This window comes from Stomoxys calcitrans, chromosome 2, assembly GCF_963082655.1.
Source record: "Stomoxys calcitrans chromosome 2, idStoCalc2.1, whole genome shotgun sequence".
Lineage (NCBI taxonomy): Eukaryota > Metazoa > Arthropoda > Insecta > Diptera > Muscidae > Stomoxys > Stomoxys calcitrans.
The window spans coordinates 238449431-238472540 of record NC_081553.1 but is presented as its reverse complement, the minus strand read 5'-3'; the positions used below and the strand labels follow the sequence as shown (position 1 = coordinate 238472540).

At 36.1% G+C, this 23110-nt stretch overlaps 1 protein-coding gene and 1 long non-coding RNA gene across 4 annotated transcripts in view; one reads left to right on the top strand and one right to left on the bottom strand.

Moving 5' to 3' along the window:
• Positions 1–2114: 2114 nt before the first annotated feature.
• Positions 2115–23110, bottom strand: part of LOC106087875 (furin-like protease 1) — a 38102-nt gene continuing 17106 nt past the window's right edge. The window contains exons 3-13 of one of the 3 annotated variants that reach the window (XM_059362038.1): positions 18531–18779; positions 18343–18471; positions 17403–18277; positions 17168–17341; positions 16912–17030; positions 15495–16676; positions 14122–14285; positions 10808–10886; positions 3355–5219; positions 2705–3249; positions 2115–2662 (exon numbers count right to left, since the gene is read on the bottom strand). In XM_059362038.1, coding sequence (XP_059218021.1) covers positions 4621–5219; positions 10808–10886; positions 14122–14285; positions 15495–16676; positions 16912–17030; positions 17168–17341; positions 17403–18277; positions 18343–18471; positions 18531–18779 — 3570 coding nt within the window. In that variant the 3' untranslated portion in view covers positions 2115–2662; positions 2705–3249; positions 3355–4620. The remainder of the gene's footprint in view (positions 2663–2704; positions 3250–3354; positions 5220–10807; positions 10887–14121; positions 14286–15494; positions 16677–16911; positions 17031–17167; positions 17342–17402; positions 18278–18342; positions 18472–18530; positions 18780–23110) is intronic. The other 2 variants (XM_059362039.1, XM_013253070.2) reach the window with 2 other exon arrangements.
• On the top strand, positions 19075–19422 carry LOC106087887 (uncharacterized). The gene is made up of 2 exons (XR_001221354.1): positions 19075–19144; positions 19288–19422. It is a non-coding gene; the product is annotated as an uncharacterized LOC106087887 (long non-coding RNA).

Here is a 23110-nt window from a genome sequence, read left to right as displayed (position 1 = left end):
GTTGCCAGTATTTTTCCGTCCGTTGTCCCTAAATTTCAAATCTTTTGTCCCCAAAAATCCCCAATTACAAGTAAGTTTCCTCCTAAAACATCCCCAAGCAATTTTGAATCGCTTTTTATAAGAGTACAGCTACTTTGCAATTTTTTTTTTTTTTCATTACAATTCATTTTTTGGACAAGAATGTGGTTCATATTATGTTTCACTGACGGTCATATGCAGTAAGAATGTGTGTCACGTAAATGCATGGATATAACGTTTTTGAAGTTGTAAAAAGTGGACAGCGATTCGGTTTATTATTATTTTAATGCAAGGCAGGTGTACAAGAGAGATATCCAGTGTATAACACACTGCTACAACAACAACAACAGTTGCTATTTTTTTATTTTAGTGCTATCCAGTACAAGTTGATATCTTGCGATAACAATTACAGATTAGTCGTGATCTGTACTATATAGTTCTTCTAAATACAGCAAGTTTAACTTGGTGTAAATTGTACCGATTTATGTTATCTACATATTTATCAAGTATTACCAAGAAAAATAGCAATGGTAAAATATCGAACTGAAAATTCCTCCCCAAAACTTGCCCAATTTTTGCTTCGAATCCCCAATTTGGGGAGAAACACCCAATACTGGCAACGCTGATCTGAATGTCGATTTCGACTAATCGATGAATAGGTTTCTTTGGCTGAAAAAATCGAATAATCGACTATAGGCAAATTTATACAAGGTAAAGTCAGCTGATGAAATTGCAAATCCAACAAGAACGTCAAATGTTCTGTTTGGATTTTAAAAGATTTTTACATTTTGTTTCTTTTTTCACATTTTTATAGTTTGAATTTATAATTTAGACGTTCATTGTTTCTGTCGCTGCTACGCATGATAATGCAAATAAAAACTAGAATGTCAATTAGAAAGTACCAAAAAATTTGACAGCCAAGTGGGAACTTGCGCCACTATTCCCACAGGGATGTATAATCGATTTTGTTGTTGTTGGGCTGATGACTTTACCTTGTATAATCTTGCCTAGAGTCGACTTGTTCCAAAATATTGGGTTGCCCAAAAAGTAATTGCGGATTTTTCATATAGTCTGCGTTGACAAAATTTTCACAGCTTGTGACTCTGCAATTGCATTCTTTCTTCTGTCAGTTATCAGCTGTTTCTTTTAGCTTGCTTTAGAAAAAAAGTGTAAAAAAGTATATTTGATTAAAGTTCATTCTAAGTTTTATTAAAAATGCATTTACTTTCTTTTAAAAAATCCGCAAATACTTTTTGGGCAACCCAATATATTCATTTACAGGTTGTGCCAGTTGCCAACAACAAAATCTGTGATATGTGCAACTCTGATTTTGAGTATGTTACTAGCATGACATAATTATCAGGTAGTGTACCGGAAACAGCTGACCTTGAACGATCCTTACGTAGCACATTGTATCCGTGATAACTGTGCATGCTGCAAGTGTTGGTCAGCTTTGTCTCCTGGATCGCTGCGACCACTATGTTCTTCCGACTCATAAAATCCACAATCTTGTCGATCTTGTCACGGAGACCATTGCAGTTGAGTTGCAAAAATGATACACTTCCACTGGCCTGGCAATGTTGGGGCTGGGATGCTGCTGTTGCATATATTGCCGCACGGGAGAGGTCGGGGGGTGACTGCTGCCTAAGTTCCCACAGCACATTGCAACATATTCAGTCAGCCCTATTTTGAATAACAATTCCTTGGGAGTTTTTCTCTACTCCCTTTTCCCCTATTCTGAAAAACAATTTCCTGGGAGTTTTTTCCCTGCTCCCCATTCCCTTATTCTAAAAAAAACTTCAAAAAAAGGGAAATATCTCCCAAGGGATAAAGTAGGTATTCTGAATCGAAATAAAAGGGAGAAGAGACGATAGAATTTGGAAAAAAATTTCCCCAAACGTATAAAAAAAGGTAGTTAGGATAAAAAAAAATTATGAATTCAATTGTTTTTATAAAAAATGATACGACTTTCTACTATTTACTAACAATTTATTATGTACGGATATAATTTTTCTCTTTTTCATCAAAAACAAGTACAATTTTTGTTAGATTCCCGGTTTATATATGTCATGTACCCAATCTATAGAAGGTTTGCATAATTTTTTCAATTTTATTGACAAAAAAAGATGAGAAATCTAGAATTGGTTTACATACATAGGTATCAAAATATGTGGTTCATATTTAATATTCTTAGACCCATATGTATAGAGATGTCGCTAAGTGGCCACCGTTTGGAGTCGGATATTAAAAAGAGGCCACAGCACTCAATGGAGTGTTCGTGGCCAAATTTGCAACATTGCACTTCAGACCATCAATTATTGAACAATACTTGATGACACATTTGGCAGCATTTACTCCACAGGATGAGGAATAAATCCATAAGTAGCACTATGTCCAGCTGCCGTCCCAACCACAAGGAAAAGCGGCCGCCGGAAATATCGATTAGATCTTCAAGTTCTAGCTCCATAAAAGTAGGTCTTTAGATAAAGCAGCGTATCATGTAGATCATCACCACATTCATGACTACTCACTAAAATAGTTCTACCCCATAACGATCCGTTAGATTCAGCTACCTAAACTTCTTTTGGCAAGGGAAAACGCCAACGTTCAGTGTGTGCCCCGCATGCAACGAGGGACTATTTAACTATTTATAACACTAGACATGTTTGTAAACTATTTCAACAACCTTTATAACGTGTTTTTGCTTATTTTTCCATTTTAATGTTATTTATTCCAAAATATTGTAGTCAAATGTTAAGCCAAAATAAAACAGCTGAAGCGAAACTGCTGTTTTCGAAAATTCTAATTTCCCTCTCCCCATTCAATCAGAACAGGAGGATTTTATTCAAGGGAAAAATTAATTCCCTGCGAGTTTAATCCCAGGGAGTTTTCAGTTTGGAGCTGGGTGTGACTATACTCCCGTAGTGATGAAAGGCCAGAGCAAGATCGGAAATGTACCCATCGGAAATGTATCCTATGCACCGGTTACACCTTACCGACACCGACCGATGATGGAGGCGGTTCTGGCAAACCGAGTATAACCAGGGTCCGGGGTTCTTTTCAATCCCAGCACGGACCAGAAGCGTGTGGAGAAGGCACTCCGGGATAAGCCTGTCCCATGACGAAAAAAAGACGAACACGTACACTGTGCTGGCAGCCCTTGCCAATGAAGGATTCCATCGGGTCAATCCGGTGCGTACAACCGGCTGCCATGGGATTGGATTGGTCTTTCTAGTGTTAAACGTTTATTTGATACAAATTAGAAAATTTTTTTTATTAACAATATTAATTTCTTAATAGGGTCGATTTCAACAAAATTTTTTATTGAGTACGTACGTGAATTAAATATATTCTCGCAACTAATTTTTGAAAACGCGTTGCCTAAACACCGTAGCGCGGAGGTTAGCTTGTCCGTTTATGAGACCATCAGAAAAAACATTTTTCAGGGGTAGAGATACTATGCTATGTAGAAACTTCTCGAATGGTGTCGCACTGCGTGACGCCGTTCGGACTCGGCTATAAGAGGGAGGCCCCTTATCATTGACCTTAAACTTGAATCGGACTGCACACATTGATATGTGAGAAGTTAGCCCCTGTTCCTTAGTTCAATGTTCATGGGCAAAATTTGCAATTGCTTCTTAAACACTGGCGGTACCATTTATTCATATTCGTGTTCTGCACAGTATATGGTTTAATTTGAGTACCATATTGCCTATATTACATACAATTTTACTTGAGCGGGGGTAAAATAGGACTGCAATTTTGAAATGAGCAAACTGCAAGCCAAATGAATTTTATCACTTTAGGAAATATTGCAAATTTTGCCAATGAACATTCCATTTTCACATATCAATGAATGCTCTCATTTTTATAGGCGAGTTCGTACGGCTTGCCGGAGTACAGCGCCTCTTTGGAGAAGACTTTTCATGTGGCGTAGTATCTCACAAATGTCGCCAGCATTAGGTGGGGATAACCATCGCTGATTGTTCCGATTGTCTCGCCAGGATTTGAACCCAGGCGTTCAGCGTAATCTGTGCGCTACGGTGGGCTCGTTTAGAGATATAAAAAGTAATAATAAACACGCAAAAAAAATAATTTTAACGCACATTAAATTAAAATTTAAAAAGCGTTTATACTATTGTGAGTGTGTAGTGTCTCCATAAAATTTCCATATTTTTGTATAGGGTGCTTGGCCTAAAAATGGCCTAGTGTTGATCCCGGTAAGCAGAACCAACTACAGTGCCGATCGAGGTTTGTTTGTCTACTGCAGTGGCTAATTATTATTATTAATTTTTGAACCGATTGAAGGCGACCCGTTCGTGTGGCGGGTTCTTGTTGAGCCAAAGCTTGTTCAGATATATGTACGTTACAATCGCAAGTCAAACCAAATATCAAATACAATACACTTTTATCATAAAATACATGCAACGTTGAAAAAAAAGAAAAGTAAATCATCGTGTGCGCTACATTTCAGATATTTTCGAATGTATATTGTTAGGTATTCTTATCCCAAAAAATGTTTAAAGAAAATAAAACTTTGTCTATATTTTATATACAGGTGAATAGTTCTTATAAAACAAGTCTGTTATGTTCGTTTTGTATTTAATCGTCATCGGCAATTACGGCAACGCGATCGTATGAGTAATTACAGTTGGATTCTGTAATGCCGCATCGCCAGCACTTACATAGATTGCCTTTAATTTGATCGTTTTTAGCTAAAATAATAACTAATATTAAAATTATCACAGAAGGTACTATAAATATCATAAATATTATTGGTGGTAGGCCGAACGGAGTCTGATTTACGACTGCGTTGCCCGAACTACGTTCGGAAAAATTAATGCAATACGATTCATTAGTGTGCGGGGTCCTTAATTGGCTGCCGCTGTAGCATGTGACGCAGTTTGAATTCAAAGGTCCTGAACAGCTGAAGCAGCTTTTGTCACATGGCTTGCAAGCCAGTGCTTGCAATGTTGTCTTCAATAACTCAGGGCCATCTTCACTCTTGCTACGTTTTCTCCTCTCCGGATCTGGTACTTGGAGTTCCTCATAGTCCGCATCGGGCACCAGTTCTATGTTATTGTTACTAAGAATATCATGAGTCATCGTATCCGCATGCATGGCGTTTTGCGCGATGTACGTATTGATCGGGCACATATCGAAACAACGTCCTTTATAGAAATATGTGGGTGGAGCACAAACTACATTAAAAAACAAAAATTAAAAACCAAATTAAAATTCAACTCAAAAGATTAGAATGTTGCTTGTTGTGAGGTTGGTAGTAGAGTAGTGAAAAATAAAGGAAATAACAAAAAAAATAAAAATAAACTGAACGTACATACAAAACGAGTTAACATAATTCAAACTGAGCATTATTGGAAGTGTGGACAGATGTGATGCTTATCCGCGAAGTGAGAAGACAACTGCACAAAAGTCCACACATCTGATTTCTATGCATTTAGCGAAAACATGCTTTTTTGTATCAATGAGAGGAAAGGAGTACCAAAAAGCATAATTGTAACCAGTCACCAGTAAACAAAAATAAAAGCACTTATGTAGGTGGAGTGATGGTGTTTGTAAAAAAGTTATGAGTGGGCGAAATTGCAAGTGTTATCAGAACAAATTTATGAATGTATGTACGAGTGTATATAAAAATGTAACAGCGCCAACAACAAAAATTACAAAACAGCCACATTAGAGTACAGCGTTGCAAAAGACAGATAGAGAGAGAGAGAGAGAGATAGAGAATGTAGTAAAAAGTACAAAATGAGTGATTGAATTGTAAAGTAAAATCATAGGTCATAAACAATGTGAAGCTACTCTCTCACTCACCTTGGGCAATTAGATAGGATTCATTCAAATAAGTTGCTTTTATTTTTCTTTAAAACTGGTAGTTCAAGTGCTTTGTTAAGCATATTTTCGCTTACCTCATGGCTATACCACCACGAATAATCTTTGCGTTCTTTCAATTCATTTCCTCTTTATTTCAATATGTATTTTAAAATTTGATAGTTTTAATGTATAGTTATGTACATACTCATTCGCCTCATACGAAGCTTATTGAAATTATTGCAAACTTACTTTCTAAATTCTCTTTACAATTTGTGTATTACATTGTAGGTTATGCATGTGTGTAAGTATTATCATCTCGGCATTTATATCAGCCGGAATATTTCGTTAAAAATAATACGTGGTTTATTCCCTATTATTTTACTTCATTTCAAACAATTTGGCATTTAAGTACGCTAAGTGATATAAAAAAATATAAAATATTTTCACTTTAGTAGGATGTTATGACATGAGCTAACCTCGTTTTGTGCAATGGCATAAATACATCTATAATACCTGCTAAATACAATTCATTCCCTTCTGTTTTCTACACCAGAGGTCTAAATTGGATAGCCAGAGCTGTTATAACAACACGACAAATGCAATTTGGAATGCTGTGTTGAATAATTAAACCAGACGTAACGAAACGACTTAACGATAAATGGCATTACGGCTAAAAATTAGTTTCGTTTTGGTTCCGTAGACAATTCCCATTAGGCTTACTTGCACCTTATTCGTCCATACATACGTGTTTATACAACAATTGGGGTTCTAACTGCGCAAACATGTCTGTTGTCTGTCTCTGTTACCTAGGCTAGCATTAGTATAATATAGAATTCAGTACTATTGTAGGATGTGGTAGCACACACATATCTGGTAGCATTACAAGTATTCAACAAAAAAGTTAGGCTATCTACTGCATTATGCTATTGAACTGGTGCGTGGTGTATAAACAAAAATAACGACGGAAATTAGGAGCTATTGCTATAAATATTAACAAGGATATGTATTAAATATATATTTATGTATTTCTTAAATAATATAGATTATGTGCTTACACTCTGGTGAAATTACATATGTAGTTTTATTTAATTTAATTGCACTGTAACAGACTTTAATGTTTAAAGGCTAACTAAATTAAAACAAACAAAAAAAAAACAAACAAATAAAAAACACCTAAATATATTATATTGCACGAGTATCTGTAATTTTAGATAGCTGCCAACTAAAACTCTATATAATATACAAATGGGGGGTATGAGAAAATCCATTGGAACTCTTATTTCAATACATTATTTAATGAAGGAATCTATCCAATTCGTGTGTTTACTATTTCACTCATTAGAATTTAGAAGAATAATTGCGGTATTGTGGTTCTGTGATTTATAAACTTCTGGACACAGGCAACTTTTGTAGGAGTTTTTAGAATGTTTTTCGTTCTTCTTTTTTTATTCAAAAACAATACTGCAAAATTCCAATATGAAAGCATATACTTTACTTCGCAACACCGATTGGGTGTGAGGTGGCAATCTACATCCATTCCCCTTAAAAAATACTAAAAGTTTGTCAAAAGGTTATAGGCACAGTGAAAGTCATTCGATGTAGCGAGTAAAATTTATGCGTAAGAACTCCGTGAAGAGTCTGGGTAGGACATTAAACCTGAAATTCATTAATTTGTAATTCTTTTTTTGTCCTTTGTGCCATCTAACATTCTAATCTAATAAGAAGCTAAAACGTATCCATAATATTGGCATGTATTGGATTTGGGATAAATGATCGGATGTTTATTTTATAATAAAGAGGAAGGTATGCCGCTAATAAAGAAAAAGAAATAGTGAAAAAGAACATGAATTCAATCTTTGAGGTCTTGAATCGACGCTAGTCTGTTTGCGTACACCATATCTTTTACGTAGGCTCAAAAGAAAAAGTCGCAAAAATAATATTATTCATCTCTCGAGAGCGCATTCCATTCAACGTAACTGCTGGTCCAAACCTATTGTCGAAAAAGTAAGTTCCAATAACTCAGCCGGACCATAAACTGAACCAAACAGTCACACGTTGAAGATCGAGATGCTTTTCAACATTAACTCTGCGCTTTTTCGAGCCTCAGGTGCGACATTTTTGTTGTATTGAAATGCTGCACGACGAAGTTTTTCACCATGTTTGCATAAAATTTGAATCATTTCAATACGATGTTGAAGCGTGTCTCTTGTTAGCAAAACTCTTTACCACGTATAGTAAGTGTTACCGGCCTTTTCAAAGATCCAGAATAGCAATTTGGTTAAAGGATTGAAGAGAATGTAGGAAGCGAATGACCATTCAAAGTTTGTGTCGTTTCTTAATTGAGAAAAAAAAATGACCCATATCGGTCCAAACGGTTCTTCTTTCTTCTTCGTCTCAATTTTTGACAATGGGACTAAACTATGTAGACCAAAAAAAATGACAATTGTATTCTAACAATTTTGTTCATGTTCCAGTTGGTGCAAACTGCTAGAAAATTAATTTTCCGGCATCGACTTAAATTTCAAACCATACATACATGAATTATTTGTCTACTGGATATAGGTCACCCATATTTAGTGTTATAATTTTTTCAAAATAATTTTTAAATCACTTTTTTTAATTAAGGGTTGCACAAGGTTATTTGACTGAAAAGTGATTTTTGTTAGACCAACACATTGTTACATGCTAAGTTTTCTTGCTATAGTAATTGCATGGGACCACCACTATACATGATGCTTAAAAACTCATTGACTGACGTTCAATCGCGGCATGTCGTAAATGAACATATTGGTAAAGACCACGTTACGTTAGTGCATTGATGTCTTGGATGACTTTCATATGCAAGTGAACTCAGCAAAGAGACGGTGGCATGATAGTGATAAATATGGACAATTTTCAAAATTTAAAACACAACAAATAGTGCAGATTATACAATGTTTTTGAGCATTAAAAATTAAAACGGTGTAATTTCAAAATGGATGGTATTTTGTGATAAATGTTTAAACCCTCCATTTAATTCCATAAAACGCCTAATTAATACAAATAGGGAAGAACTTAAAAGTTGTATGATTTTCCCTTATTTCGTTCAAAAAATTTCTAAATCAAATTTTTTGAAGCATAAATGCATGAAATCATCATTGACATCAAGTTATGTCATGGGGGTCAGCACGATGGTGCAATGCCGATGACGGCATTGTATAGCGACGCGATGGCTTCAATTAGTAAAATTACATGGTGGCTATAGATGGAAACTGAAGACTTGACAATTTTGAATTTAATTTGTGAACGCACTCTTACAGATCGAACTGTCACTCAATTTATTCAATAAACTAAATATTTCAATCACGGTGAAGTATACGAACGAGCAACGTCTGCAATCATAAAAATCTACTACCAAAATTCGGAGTCGGTGACCGCTACTTTAAGAGAAAAATCATCTTCAGTGACGGAGGGGTTCGTCAATAAGCAAATATGCGTTCTTGGTCACGGACGAAATTCAAATGTGCTTCGCGAAACAACACTTCATACACAAAATTAACTGTTTGGTGCAGTTTGCACGCCTGCGACGCCATTGGCCATACTTCTTCGTCGACGATGCCAATCGTCACCTTACCGTGAATGGACGACGCTACCGCACCATACTCGCTGATTATTTTTGGGCTGAATTAGATAGTAACCTAGACGACATTTGGTTTCAATAGGACGGTGCCACAAGCCACACAGCACACGTTACAACCGATTTATTGAAGAGTAAGTTTGATGAGCGTGTTATCCCAAGGAATGGTCCAATCGATTGCCCGCCTCGTTCGTGAGATTTAACGCCTCTACACTATTTTCTTTGGGGCTACATCAAGTCCATTGGTCTATATTAATAAGCCGACGAAGTAGGAAAAGCTCAAAGCCAACAAACATTGAGCAGGAAATATCGTCAGTTTTGTGCTGAAATGTGTGGCCGAGTCATCGAAAATTTGGTACAACGTATTGACCGCGATGACTTTTTAAATGTTTTGATTGTTCTTCAAGCCGATAATAAAGATTTTGAAATTTCTCAAATGGTTTGCGTTTTATTCAAAAAAAAAGTTGTTATGTCCTTTTTGGAAACCCCGATACTTAACGATACTTAAATTAATGGGGAGTAGCCGAATATAGATATGCAAAGATTTTTCTTGGAAGAATATATCTTTAAGACTGTGCGACAAATTACACTTAACAATACGTTTCAAACATACTATTGTACTATGGCCCTTTTGCAACCTGGACTATAATTTACAGAAGTGTAACAATATTATTATGTGTATTGCGCAATTCAATACCTAAAATCCCTTCGAATCTTAGCGTCTTAGCTTTGGCTTCTATAAATAGTTGTTCATATACGTTTGTATCTGATTGTAACAAACATGTATGAGGTCTCATTCGTATGTTTAGTGTTTTAGATGTTTTGGAACGCTTTAAGATGTTGTGGCGGTAGCTCATAATAAATATAGCCCAAAAGTGAGGAAAATGCCTCAACAAGCTAAATCCTAACACTTTTCTACAAAATTTTAGGTTTTTCGCTTCCACGCGCCTGTATGAAACGACAAGTCATTAAATATGTATGACTCTGGAAGTTTGTTCAGCACTAAACTTGTATTATTCAATAAACAACCATTATGTTTTGTATGTATTAGTATTGATTTTTTGTTTGCAGTGACGTCAACATTTAACGCTCATTAAAAAATATTGTTTTTTTTTTCTTGGGTCTAAAATTTGATTCTATAGTAGTTATTTCACTTAATTCTATTAATAATTTGTTGGCTATGTATTAACTAAATTATTGGTTAATCTGTACAGGATATCTAATTGCTAAAATTTCCCATTTTGCTTATTGTAAGTGCCATTGGTGTAAACAATTATCTTCTTCGATTAAGATTGCTACTAAAAAGTACATAGGAATATAAAATTACAAATAAAGACAAACCTAAACATTGACGGTTTATTGTTGCTTTAAGACAGCTCGTATTTGTGCGATCATGGTTAAGCATGTTCGTTTCGCCCAGCTGCAAGAATAAAAGAGAAAAAATATATGAAAAATAGTGTAATCTAATACAGGAAGTAAGTAAAACGAGTATCACCTCTTCTTTAATGGAATGTTCATGGAAAACTATGTATGTAAAAAGACAGACAAAGACGCATGTATTTTATTAGCTGGCCGCATTAGCCCATCTGATGTCAAAACTATTTTGAATTTGTTTTAGAAAAATTTTAAATTCAAATTGTAAATTTTTGTGTGTTTGCTATGCCGAATCGAGGAGCGGTATAGTGTACCAGCAGAGTATTTTATTAGCTAGCCGCATTAGCCCATCTGATGTCAAAACTATTTTGAATTTGTTTCAGAAAAATTTTAAATTCAAATTGTAAATTTTTGTGTGTTTGCTATGCCGAATCGAGGAGCGGTATAGTGTACCAGCAGAGTTGAATCCAGTTTGTCCATTAAGAGTCGTGTTTGTACTCCAACTTTACATTGTTGAGAGCCTATGTGTAATATGGCCGCCAAAGTAAAATCGGGTTTCTTTCATTTGCTTGCTCCTTGTCTAAAACCTCGTTTGGCAGTGAACTGCTCGGAGATGATGTTTGTCCTATTTTTACTGAGGGGTCTGTATCAGCAAGCAATGTTGTCAAAGGAAACAAAAATTTCATCTTGTTCGATTATTGTGTATTGAGCGTTACGTTCAACGCTACAAGAGAGAACCTCTAGATCAAGCGGGTCTAGACAACATTCATGCCGACACGGTAGCAGATGCGGTAAATAGCTACCAGGTGAATGTAGTCCTTGGAGAACGACCGCCTCCCATTGCACCTGAAGAAATTAACATCCCCCGGCAAACCAGAGTAGTTCTGGCTCAATTATGTTCCGGCAGATGCAGCTGCTTCAACTCCTATAGAGCAAGGATTGATGGCGACGTGCAAGATGTATGTCCCGATTGTGACCAGGGACCACACGCTACACGTCACCTGTTTAACTGCCCATCTATCGACTCAGACCCAGATCCCCCCGGACGCACCCCGTCTTAGTCGCAGAGTTCCCGGGTCTTGACACTAAACGGAATAAAGGAGACAGAAGATAGAACACAACAAACTGCTACAACAACAATAACAATAACCTTTCAGTCCCGTATGTATGCCTGTTTTAGGACGGTTTTTTGGAGAATGCCGGCCCCAAGATAATTTGACATAAATTTTAATGCCATATTCGTATTCTACTCACCTATAATTTTCATTTGAGTCCCACATTGCCATTATCGGCCAATATAAAGGTTTAAGGTAGGGACAACTGCCCAAATACTTATCAAACTTGTATTCTTCCTCTAAATTTCTGTCATTTGAGTTCGATATTGTCCCGAACAGCCAACTTCTACTTTTGAGTGTTTTTTTTTTGTGGTAAGGGGAGAGACCGACCCCTTTCAGATATCAAAAAATTAAATAATCTCCTACTTCTATCAGATTAACCTACACAAACTGTGAAAATTTCAAGAAAATTGGTTCAGCCGTTTTTGAGTCTGTACTGAACAAACAAATTTACAAACGCCCTCCCAAATCCCTTTTATTTAAATCTCACATTGGACTATATGTTCTTTTGGGTGCAGGGCGGCTCCCCCAGACACTTGGGTCCAAAATTCTTTTCGCATTCTCTTCCCCTATAACTTTCTCCTTTCTATAGTGGTGGGTACAACAAAAATTAACGAATTATTTAAAAATATTTGAAAGCTATAAGGCTTTATTCTATCAACACTAAAATGATTCTCACCATTCGTTGCATATTCGTTGCCTTTAAGAGTGTTAGGTGAAATAAACAAAAGACACACAATGCACGACTTTCGTCACATTATCTTTCTATAAATAGTGTTGCATGCTGTTCTTTTGAAATGTTGTGTGGAGACGACAATATGCATTATTTTTACGAATGGATTCATAGGCAATGAAAATGGCATTCAAAATAATTAAAGCAATTAACACCAATTGCAGATACTCCGTGTCAAAGGCCTGAGCAAGACCATTCATTTCTGCTTTCAAGACCACTTACAATCATAGAGTATTTAAGAATTGAACTCTTTGTTTAAAAATACAACACTGTATGAGACAGTTGAGAACTGAGTAAAACTGATAAATAAGACACCAAGTAACGAGATGAATGAATGCATAAAATGAGCCCTTCAGCAAAAAGAAAGATTGATTCGGATTCCAGTGAGTGCACGTTGTACAATGCATGTATTCGGGAACATTTTGCTTCAGAAAAGGTACTTTTTTTCTTGTCCTCTACTTTCGTAGTACGAAATTGGTACGAAGGCAACGTGGTTGATTTGGCAACTGCATGGATAAACACACTAGTTTTTTAAATGAGAAAACAAACAGTTTACAAACTATTTGAGTGATCATTTCATATTTTGACAATGACAGCGAGACACTTTCATATACAGTGAGTAGTTTCTCATAACTCACCGTAGCGGCTATGAATTCCAGATAAAAATACTCACAAGTCCTGAATGGGGGTTGTTTTTCAAGATTATCTACTCAACAGCAACTTGTTCGTTTTACTCTATCTTCAGTGTCTCGCTCTTCAGTAGTCTTGAAATACAACATTATGTGTTCGAGTACTCAAAAATTTCTGTAAATTTGTACAAATTGTTCCTGGAAGCCGTTCACGTGCATTATTTGCCAGCAGAAGAGAGCCGGAGAGCGCGTGAGAGCGAGCACGTTTTTAAGTGTTTGGTAACTGAGAGCTTGCAATTTTCTACTGGAGGTTTTTTTCGCAGCAGAAATTTCCAGCATCGAACAGCTGTTGTATAAAATTCAGATGTTTAATTCAAATAAAAGGCAAAAGAGAGTAAAGGCTGTTCTTACTCTCCTGCAAATGTTTAGTGGCAAATTTTTACTGGAAAAGTACGATTATAGGTCTGTATCATGTGGGTTCAATGTTCACGAGTTCAGGAAAAACAGTCACCAATGAATGGTTTTGTGCTGGGCTTTGCTCCGTATACACAAGCATCCCACTATTCGCACCCTGAGGACGCGGCCGGCAGCTTCCAGCTGAGCATCGTGTTATGACAATGAAAACCAAACAAATTGGAACTTACAATTCCAACCCGGGTGGGGCTCATATCCATCCCGTGCCGGAGAAATTTTCATAGTTAATTTGTTGTAGTATTTCGCCGATGCGACCACCTCATAAATGCGCCTTGCGATGCACGACTTTCCGTTAATGGCAAACCAAAAATATAAAAGTGAATAGCTTACCTGCTGCATATTTCGCCATTGCCCGTTTGAGTCGTATTCTATATCATTATGTTCCATCTCCGTTGCAAACGAGCTATATTGCTTTGAGTTCACAGGAAAAGGATCATCAGGTTGCGCTGGTACTTCCGTACCAAAGAAAATTAAGTCCCATTGAGTTATTTGTGCTGCAAAAGAGGGTATCAATGAGGACAATGAAACACTACGAAATAAAAAAAAAAACATATGTACAAAAATTTTAAACAAATTCTAAACCAAATGTAAACTTTTAATGTGACATGCGAAATTAAAAAAAAAAATCCGCAACTATCGTAAAAAATCAATACATAAAAACATCTGTATATGAGAGTGGATACACGAGTTTGACGAGAATGATAATTTATGTATGCAAATCGACAAATATTTCGCTCCAAATTTCACTTCCCAAAAAAAAAATAATACTTGACAAACTATATTCAAATTTATTCACTAAATATAGGAGTTTCAGTTGGAAAATTGTGTTTTTTTTATAAAAACATTGTCCCTAACCACTGGGTGTCTATCAAGGTGCCGAATCAACCCATATGTGAACGAGTAACAATCGTTTGAAATGTTTCATATTTGGACTTTCCCGTATTTTTGAAGGCATGTGTTAAATTTACATCGTTAAATTTAATTTTTTAGCAATAGATTTGCTCACATTCATGGATTTTCCGAGTGCGCATAACAAGTTGGTTTTATAAGCCACTTCTTGGTATTTTTTAAAATTTTCCTTATAAAAATGGTGCCCGATTTGAAATCCGTTTTTTTTAATTTGAGCTCAAAAGTGTGGTTTTGTTCCAACGGACAGGACGACTTTTATGCAATTCGACAAACATGATTTCTAGGTGAAAAAAAAAACAATATCAAAATTGAAGCAAATCGGTTCGGATTACTATATATATCTGATATATGAGATTTTACCAAATTAATTAAGTAACTTATAAACTATATCGATCACATTTACTTCCTCTGAATAATAAAATTGGCAAAATTTTCGACGTAACACAGAAGTGTAGCAGAGATCACGTTCGATGGCCTTACGAAACGGAAACTGCACAACAGCTATATGGGGTCACCGTATAGAAAATAATATGACAACAGTTATATAGGTCACCGTATACAAAATTAAAAAGTAACAAACGTTCTAATGGGTCTAGTTTCACTCTGAAGTGTTTTGTATGTAGAAAACATTTTGCATATTTGTCTATTTCCATGGACAGTTAAATGCTTTCCGCAAATTACGAAATATAAAAATACAGTACAACTCTAGACTATCTAAATTTAAAAATAATGATTAAGAAACGTACAAATAAATATTGAAAACTAAAAAATAAAATCTGCAATTGTCGCTGTACCATTAGAAAGCTTCCTTTGAGGCGAAGGTAATGTTGCACCCATGGGTAGCTGAGTTCCGCTATTCACACCCGCAGCTGCCAAAAGAAGTTGTTGTTTTTTTAGAATTTTCTGGTCGGGCACATAGGCAGAGGACATTTTTCTATTGTTTTCGCGCGAAGGCTTGGTAAAACTTCCACTTGGGTTCGTAGAAGTGCTGCCAGAAATCAACGGATCGGAGGTATCTGTCTTGGTTAATCTCTTTGGCTCCGACGTATTGCCGTTATCAATTTTTTCTTTAATTCCTGGCTGATAGGGTTGAAATTCTGGGAAAATGGATTGTATCTTTTCATAACGCTCAAAAAGTTTTGTTATACGTTGATTGGGTTGTATAGATTCAGCATTTACGCGGGCTTGCGTCGATACTTCGGTTGTAGAAGGTAGTAGTTTCGTTGAAAATTGATTCTTTACTTGTTTTGCTGCTTTGCTAGGCAACTTTCCAACGCTTTCCCCTGCTCCGGGCGTACCAAACTTTTTTGATGAGGATGCGGGCAGTAAATCGCCTATTACTTTTCGGTTCATTTTTGATTCAAGCGAAGACTGCAATCTTTCTGCTGACTGCTGATTTTTTGGTGATTTAGGCTTCGCTGTTTCGGAGGTGCTTTCTGCTTTTGAAGGGGATACCTTGCTCTGTTGCGATATACGATAATATTTGTTTTTGGCCGTCTGTGTTGGCGCAGCATTACTATCCTTTGTTTTCGATTTATTGCCGCTTACATTTTTGTTTGACTTACTATTATCTTGAGGCCTGGTCTTATTGTTATTATTTTTATTTTGTTTTGTGCTTTTGGAACTTAGTATATAAGAGGATGAACTTCCTTGTTTTGTTGTGTATTTTTTTCCAATACTAAATTGGCTCGAAGTCTCATTGGAAGCAGTGACACTATTTGCTATATTCACAGGGTTACTCGGCAGTTTGGAAGATCCCAATTTTCCTGTTGATCCCACCTTCGAATAAGCAAAGTTATTTGGCGATATACGTGGATATTGCGCAGAGTATATCTGATAGAGACTCGTAGTAGTTGAACTAGAATTAGGGGTTGTTATATCTAGATTTGTGCGGGGTGTTGAAATAGGATCGTTCGGATCAATAGATTGTGTAGTACCATAAAATATTAACGACCATTCCCTTAATAAAGCATGGCCTTCAGTTGTGCATTTTTATTATTAGGATAATTTGATCAATGAGCGAGACAAATAAAAGTCGTATCGAATAAGCATTATGAAATGTAAATGTCAGTTTCCCAAGCCGCATTGAATATGACAAAGAAGTAAAATTAATTTTAGTAGGTTTTGATGTAGACTTGTAGGACATGTTGTTGTTATATTAACAACTATTAAAACCGACCACAAAACAGACTTAAAAATAATGCAACTTACCCATATAGCGGCCCTCATTATGAATTTCTAACTGCCAGTTGCCATGGGGTGATTCGCCCCAAGTATGGACAGACATAAACGGCCACTGGTTAAAACCGGAATGGGATGTATCATGGACGCTGAAATAAGAATTTACCAAAGTTATACATGTCTGCCAGTGTGCTGAATGAAGCCTTATCTAAAGAACCTTCCCTTGCCAAAATCAATCAAACAGAAAATTTTAACTTTTGACTGAAAAGAACCTCCAAACACTTACCGAGGTGTTAATAATGTGACTTTTGTTCCGGCTGGCGATATTAAGTTGAGTTGAATATCCCCCCTTCTTTGAGAAGTGAGTGTAATTTTAGCTTGAACGTGTTCCAAGAAGTTGATATTTAAACAATTTTTAACAGACAATTGCAGTGTTATATGACTTTTGGGTGGAATAACTCTGCAAGAAAATGACAGGATATATAATAATCTTTTGAATATTGTAATGATGAGAACCATACTTATCCACATGCGGGGCATTAATTTCGCATCTTTGTTGTTCCGGCACCGTTTTCCAGCGTCGCGCTATTTTTACCATTGCGGAGGCATCCATTAATCCATAGCCAAATGAATGACTTACTCTGCGTCCGACGCCGTTTTTCGACCAAGTCGGATCAATAAGATTGGCTGGTTTGGCCGTTCTCACAACAATATGTTGCATATCGCGCCAAGTCAAATTCTTATTGGACTCCAGCACTAATGCTGCTATGCCTGCAGCTAATGGCGCTGACGCCGATGTCCCCGTGTGAGACACAGTACACGAATGATGTAAATCTGTGGTTACAACCTGCTTTTCAGCTTGGCTGCCACTGCTGTACGTAGTTGCAAGAGTGGAACTACATTTTTCCGAATACCAAGGCACATAGCCGTCTTCGGTGGCACTAGATATTGACAGTGTCCAAATAGAATTTGTATAGCCGTCGCAATTACAATTATCTAATTCTCTGCCACCATTTCCGGACGCCCAAATGAATATGCTTCCCTTACCACCTCTGCCTTTCGTTACTCCCTCAATGAAGGCACGTGAAGCCAGCTCCCCAGGTCCGTCAACGGTTTTTCCATCATCGTCTGGCCCCCAAGAGGCACTATAAATGTCTATATGCTGAGGGTTTAAGGACAATGAACGGGCTTCCACGGCATCAGTTACATCCCCATCCAACATTCGGACACCGCCAACACTGGCGCCGTATGCAATTCCTACTGCACAAATGGAGTTGTTAGCAGTGGCAGCCACCTCGCCAGCACAACGTGTGCCATGTCGATTAGAGTCCGTTAAATCATAGTGAGGCATCGGGTCGGGATCATGACTGTTCACATCATATGATGCTTTGGCATCCTAAAATTTATATTGAAATTTAAGTGGAAAATATCACTTTCAATATCATAACATTTGCAACATACATAATTGCTTATGATATCCGGATGATCAGATTCTAGTCCATCGTCCAATATTGTTACGACAATACCCTTTCCAGTTATACCTTCTTTCCACGCTGGTATAACGTTCATATCCAAATCCCCTCCACGGTTCTGCAGAAGAAATAATGATAGGAAATTTCAGTTAATCGTTATCTTAAATGATTACCTACCAGATACCACATGTGTTCCCACTTTGGGTCATTGAACGGAACTGCGTTAACTCGTGAGAAAGCAGATCTAGACGATGTTCTTGAAGGCCTCATTCGTATGAAATCGCGTTTTCGACGAGGTTTGGCTATTTGTTGCTGTGCCCATCGCACCCTTTCGTCATCATCCAGCCTACTTTGATGTTTTGCAGAAGGCGTTAATGAACGTTTAGCTACTTTATGATGAGCGTATATATAATGATCGTCGAATATCTAAAAATACACAATGTTCCATTTTGATTAGTTATTTGGTGCTATACGAGAATAAATCAAATAAAAATCATAAATTTATAGATTTATTTACGATTTTCGTATATACAATAGATTTTCTTCGTCGCAGTCGACGTTACCTTTTGTTGAACCCAGTTCAACAACTTTATTATATTAAATGAATTTAAAATGAAGTCAAATGAATTAATTGCGATACTTTTTGAATTTCCCCTACATTTTTTTATAATTAATGCTAGAAAATGGCAACTCATTGCTTTAAACCTGCAGTGCAGTAACTATTGTGAACGCTGCTTTACACTTACTTAGCCCCATAGAATTCACTTGTGCAGCATCATTGACAGGAGGCGGTAAGCAGGAATTTCCCTAATAAACTGTTCAAACACATCAAACTGAATCTGTGCCTTTGTTTATTTTTCCTTTATTTTAATCTGAATACGGATTTGCTAATTGGAATTACATTTCTGGGAGTCAAACTTTATACAATATACAGTCCATTACAGAGGCTACTCTCGGAATTGTACACCTTTAATCAATCTTATTGTGGAAAAATACAATTTTTATTTTGAAATATTTGCATTGAAAACCATGGTTTGTGTTGCAATAAATTTTAAACAATTGTGCAGTACAGCCAGAATATTTTTGCAAGCTTACTGATCTGAGAAATTACACATGACAAAAGTTATTCCTGTGTTGCAAAAGTTTTTGAAATAATCGAATCAGAATTAAAAAATGTGTTTTTATCACATAAAAGGCCCCGTTTCCCTTGTTCGTTAATTGCGGGCTTATTGCCACACAAGTTTAGCTAAATCGGATAAGATATTCCTCTTCTAGCGGCCGAAGAAGTCGCATGGGAAGATCGATTCGGATTTGGCTCATTTCCAATCATTTCCAAATACTTTGGACAATATTTGGAGCTGCTAGCTGTACTTGGTAAAAAGTTTGTGTAATTTCAACAGATACACGGACACTTAAAATGTCATGACGATTGAGAATTCATTAGGGTCTAACAAACGGAATGCGGCAAGTCGGGCAAACCATCTCATGCTGGAGCTTTTAAAATCCCATTTCCAAGGAAACATTTAACAAGTGTTGTTATTAAGGCAAATACAACACCTCTGAGTTCAAATTTCCATTCCAAAAATTGCCTACATCAAATCGCCAAGTAATGTAAATTTGGCCATGAACATTTCATTGTTTCCCACAAATGTCGCCAGATAATCACTACTGAAATTTGTTTTTAATGTTCTCATCAGGATTCGAACCCGGCAATACAGCATCATAATCGGACATGTTAATGTCCACGGTACGGTGGCCACCAAGTCACAAGTCATAAGTTTTGTCCTAATTTTTGGAGAAAATGTGAGTAAAATTCACACTTTTCATGCAACAGAATTAAATATTGCATTGAAATTATGTTGCGGCAATGTTGTAAAGTTCTGATTTGATACGCACTATTAAAAATGTTTAAAAGCGGAACTAAATATTTTATTTATTTAATTAGTATAATTAAAAATTACAACGAACATTAAAAAACTAAGCACTAGGGACTAAAGCTAACGGCTTAAGGGTCTAAATATAGCCATTGGTAGTAAGTCCCAATTCAAGAAGGAATGAAAGTTAGTAAATTTGGTATGAAGTTGGATAACATAAAATGCAAATATAAAATTTCGACCCTTTTTTAGGAATGAGTTTTTTTAATGTAGGAGAGCTGGTTGGTTGACTCATTAACTTCATAGACCAGGAATGAAACCGGATATAAATTCCCAGGATGAAATATGGGTTTGAAAATTTGAATAAGTACGAAAGCTAGAATAAATGAACTCGGAGCAATTTGGACAACGTCTCGAAATTAAGCATATCATATTATTATAGAATATATATAAAACAGTATAGATTAGGTCATGAAACAACAACAATTTACAATATTTACTGACATTTTAAAAGTATTACTAAAGTGTCATGTGTCAACTCAATATTTAGTTAGTTCTCACATTGAGTTATGGCGATAAATCGAATACTACACATGCAGCCGCCAACGGCTACAGCTAAACATAACATTTTCGTTTTCCAGAGACGCGAGACTTTCAAACGATATATACACGGCACAAATCCTGATTTAAGGCCGGGTTTCTCATTCTCCGATTACAATTTATCGTAAAGATATTCTTCTGGTTAAAGGAATTTGGTTTTCTTAGCAAATGCTTATTGCTTATCCTAACGATAAACCTTAACCGGCAGATGCGTGCCGGTTAGTTTTGTTTGCCGATTGCTGCATAATATTACGATGCGTTCGCGAACTTTTCCAGTAACAATTTGGCAAAAAAAAATGTGCAAAAGAGTAAAAAAAAACTTCTTTGTACAAAGTTTTGAGTACGCGAACAATCTTATTGCTGATTGTTGCATAATGTTGACATATCTTCTAAATTACCTTAAAAGTGGACAAGAAAACCAAGTTTGATAACAGGAGGTTTATCCCCACGATAAATGAATGTTTCGGTTAGCTAACACGAACTTTATTTTTTTTACGAAATCCCGCCCTTTGTCCTTTGTAATGAAATAGCTCCAAAATATTAATTTACAAACAAAGACAAAAGGGCCCAAGATTTCAAAAATTCAAAATTATATTGAAAAAGGATAAGCTCGAAAGTTAGATGAAGAAGTTCAATCAAAACGTGGCTTGTATTGTCGATGTTGACGCAGAAATCACTTAACCGATAAGATTTTGCCTTTTATGCAGATGCACCAACTTTTTATGCTGAATGGCCAACACTATAAAAAATTCAAGTTTAATATTTAATACCACATATGTATACACTAACTCCTAAGAGGTTAAGTTTTCGCCAAAGTATAATTTGTTTTAATTCATTGTAACGGTACTCTTGAAAAATAGCACCAAAAGTGAGAAGATGTAATTAGTTGGTTTCAGATGTGAGTTCATTGCCAAATATTTATAAACACTTAAATCAAATAGATATCGACAAAACTTATAATGAATATTGAAAAGAAAGGTATAAGCATAGGTTTTGTGTATGTTAATTTGTTGTGTAGGTATTTTAGAATGAGTGTTTTCTAATGATATTTCGTCAGTATTATTGGACTTCATGTAATGTTTTGATTATGTTCCCCCTTGAAGTATCCAATGAAATTTTCTTCCAAAATCAGTGGTGGTCTTCGGAAACTACATTTAAAATTTCAGTATGCTCTCCAACAATCACAGCCCTGGTCCCTAATGGATAATTGTGGACCATTTTATATGGGAGCTATATCCAAATACGATCTGATATGCCCATTTAAATTCAATAAAAAGTGTATGTGCAAAATTTTAAGCATGTACCCGCCATCCTACAGCAGCAGTTACAAATGCTATAGCAATATCTTATATATACAAATCAATTTGTGTTGGTTTCTGTATTTGATGTTCCGTATAGATTCGGCTGAACCATTTTGTTTAAATTTTCACAGATTGTGCAGAAACCGAGGTGAAAATAGAGTCCTTAATTTTTTGGGGGGACGATCCGCTCCCCTTTCAGAAAACGCCAGATCTCGGAGATGGGTGGGGTGATCCAAGTCAAACAAAATGTCGCTTGCACCATTATAGTTAATTAAAAAACAAGCCTAGTAACCTTATAAAAAGATCTGTCATAGAGATTTCTCTTTTGTCTCTGTAAAAATTTTTGTTTACTCTATTATGCTCCAAGCATTCACTGACACTGATTGGTCTTAATCATCGACATTTTTACATAAAAATTACTAGAAACAAAGTTCTAAACTCCATTAAGAGCTCATACAAGGCATGTTATTACAAGTTCGCCGCTAGCAAACTCTATCTCTGGATACAAAACCCTTATTTTAGCTTTTCAAAGAAAACAAATAAGAATCCAAAGATTTCTTACATAAATTTGAAATGCTTTAATCAAACGGAAAATATCCGCTTAATATAATATATGCCTTTTAGAAGTATAACCATGGTCAGAAAACGTGCAACTGATTTGAACCATCAAATAGTTGTTTCTGTTTTGCACATGTGAAAATTCACCATTGTTGAATAAAACTTCATTTATATAAACAAGTAAAAACGTGTTATGTTCGGCCATGCCGATCTTTCAATACCCACCACCATGGTTATATTAATCATTCAATTTTATTATAACTCTACTACCATATATATATTTTATCTAAATAGGTACTGGTCTGGATCATATTTTATTCAGTTCCCGAGAACTCTTATACAACTCGGCAGATCGATCTATATGGCAGCTTTATCTAAATATAGTCTGATCTGAACCAAAGTTGAGTCGAATGTTGGGAGGCCT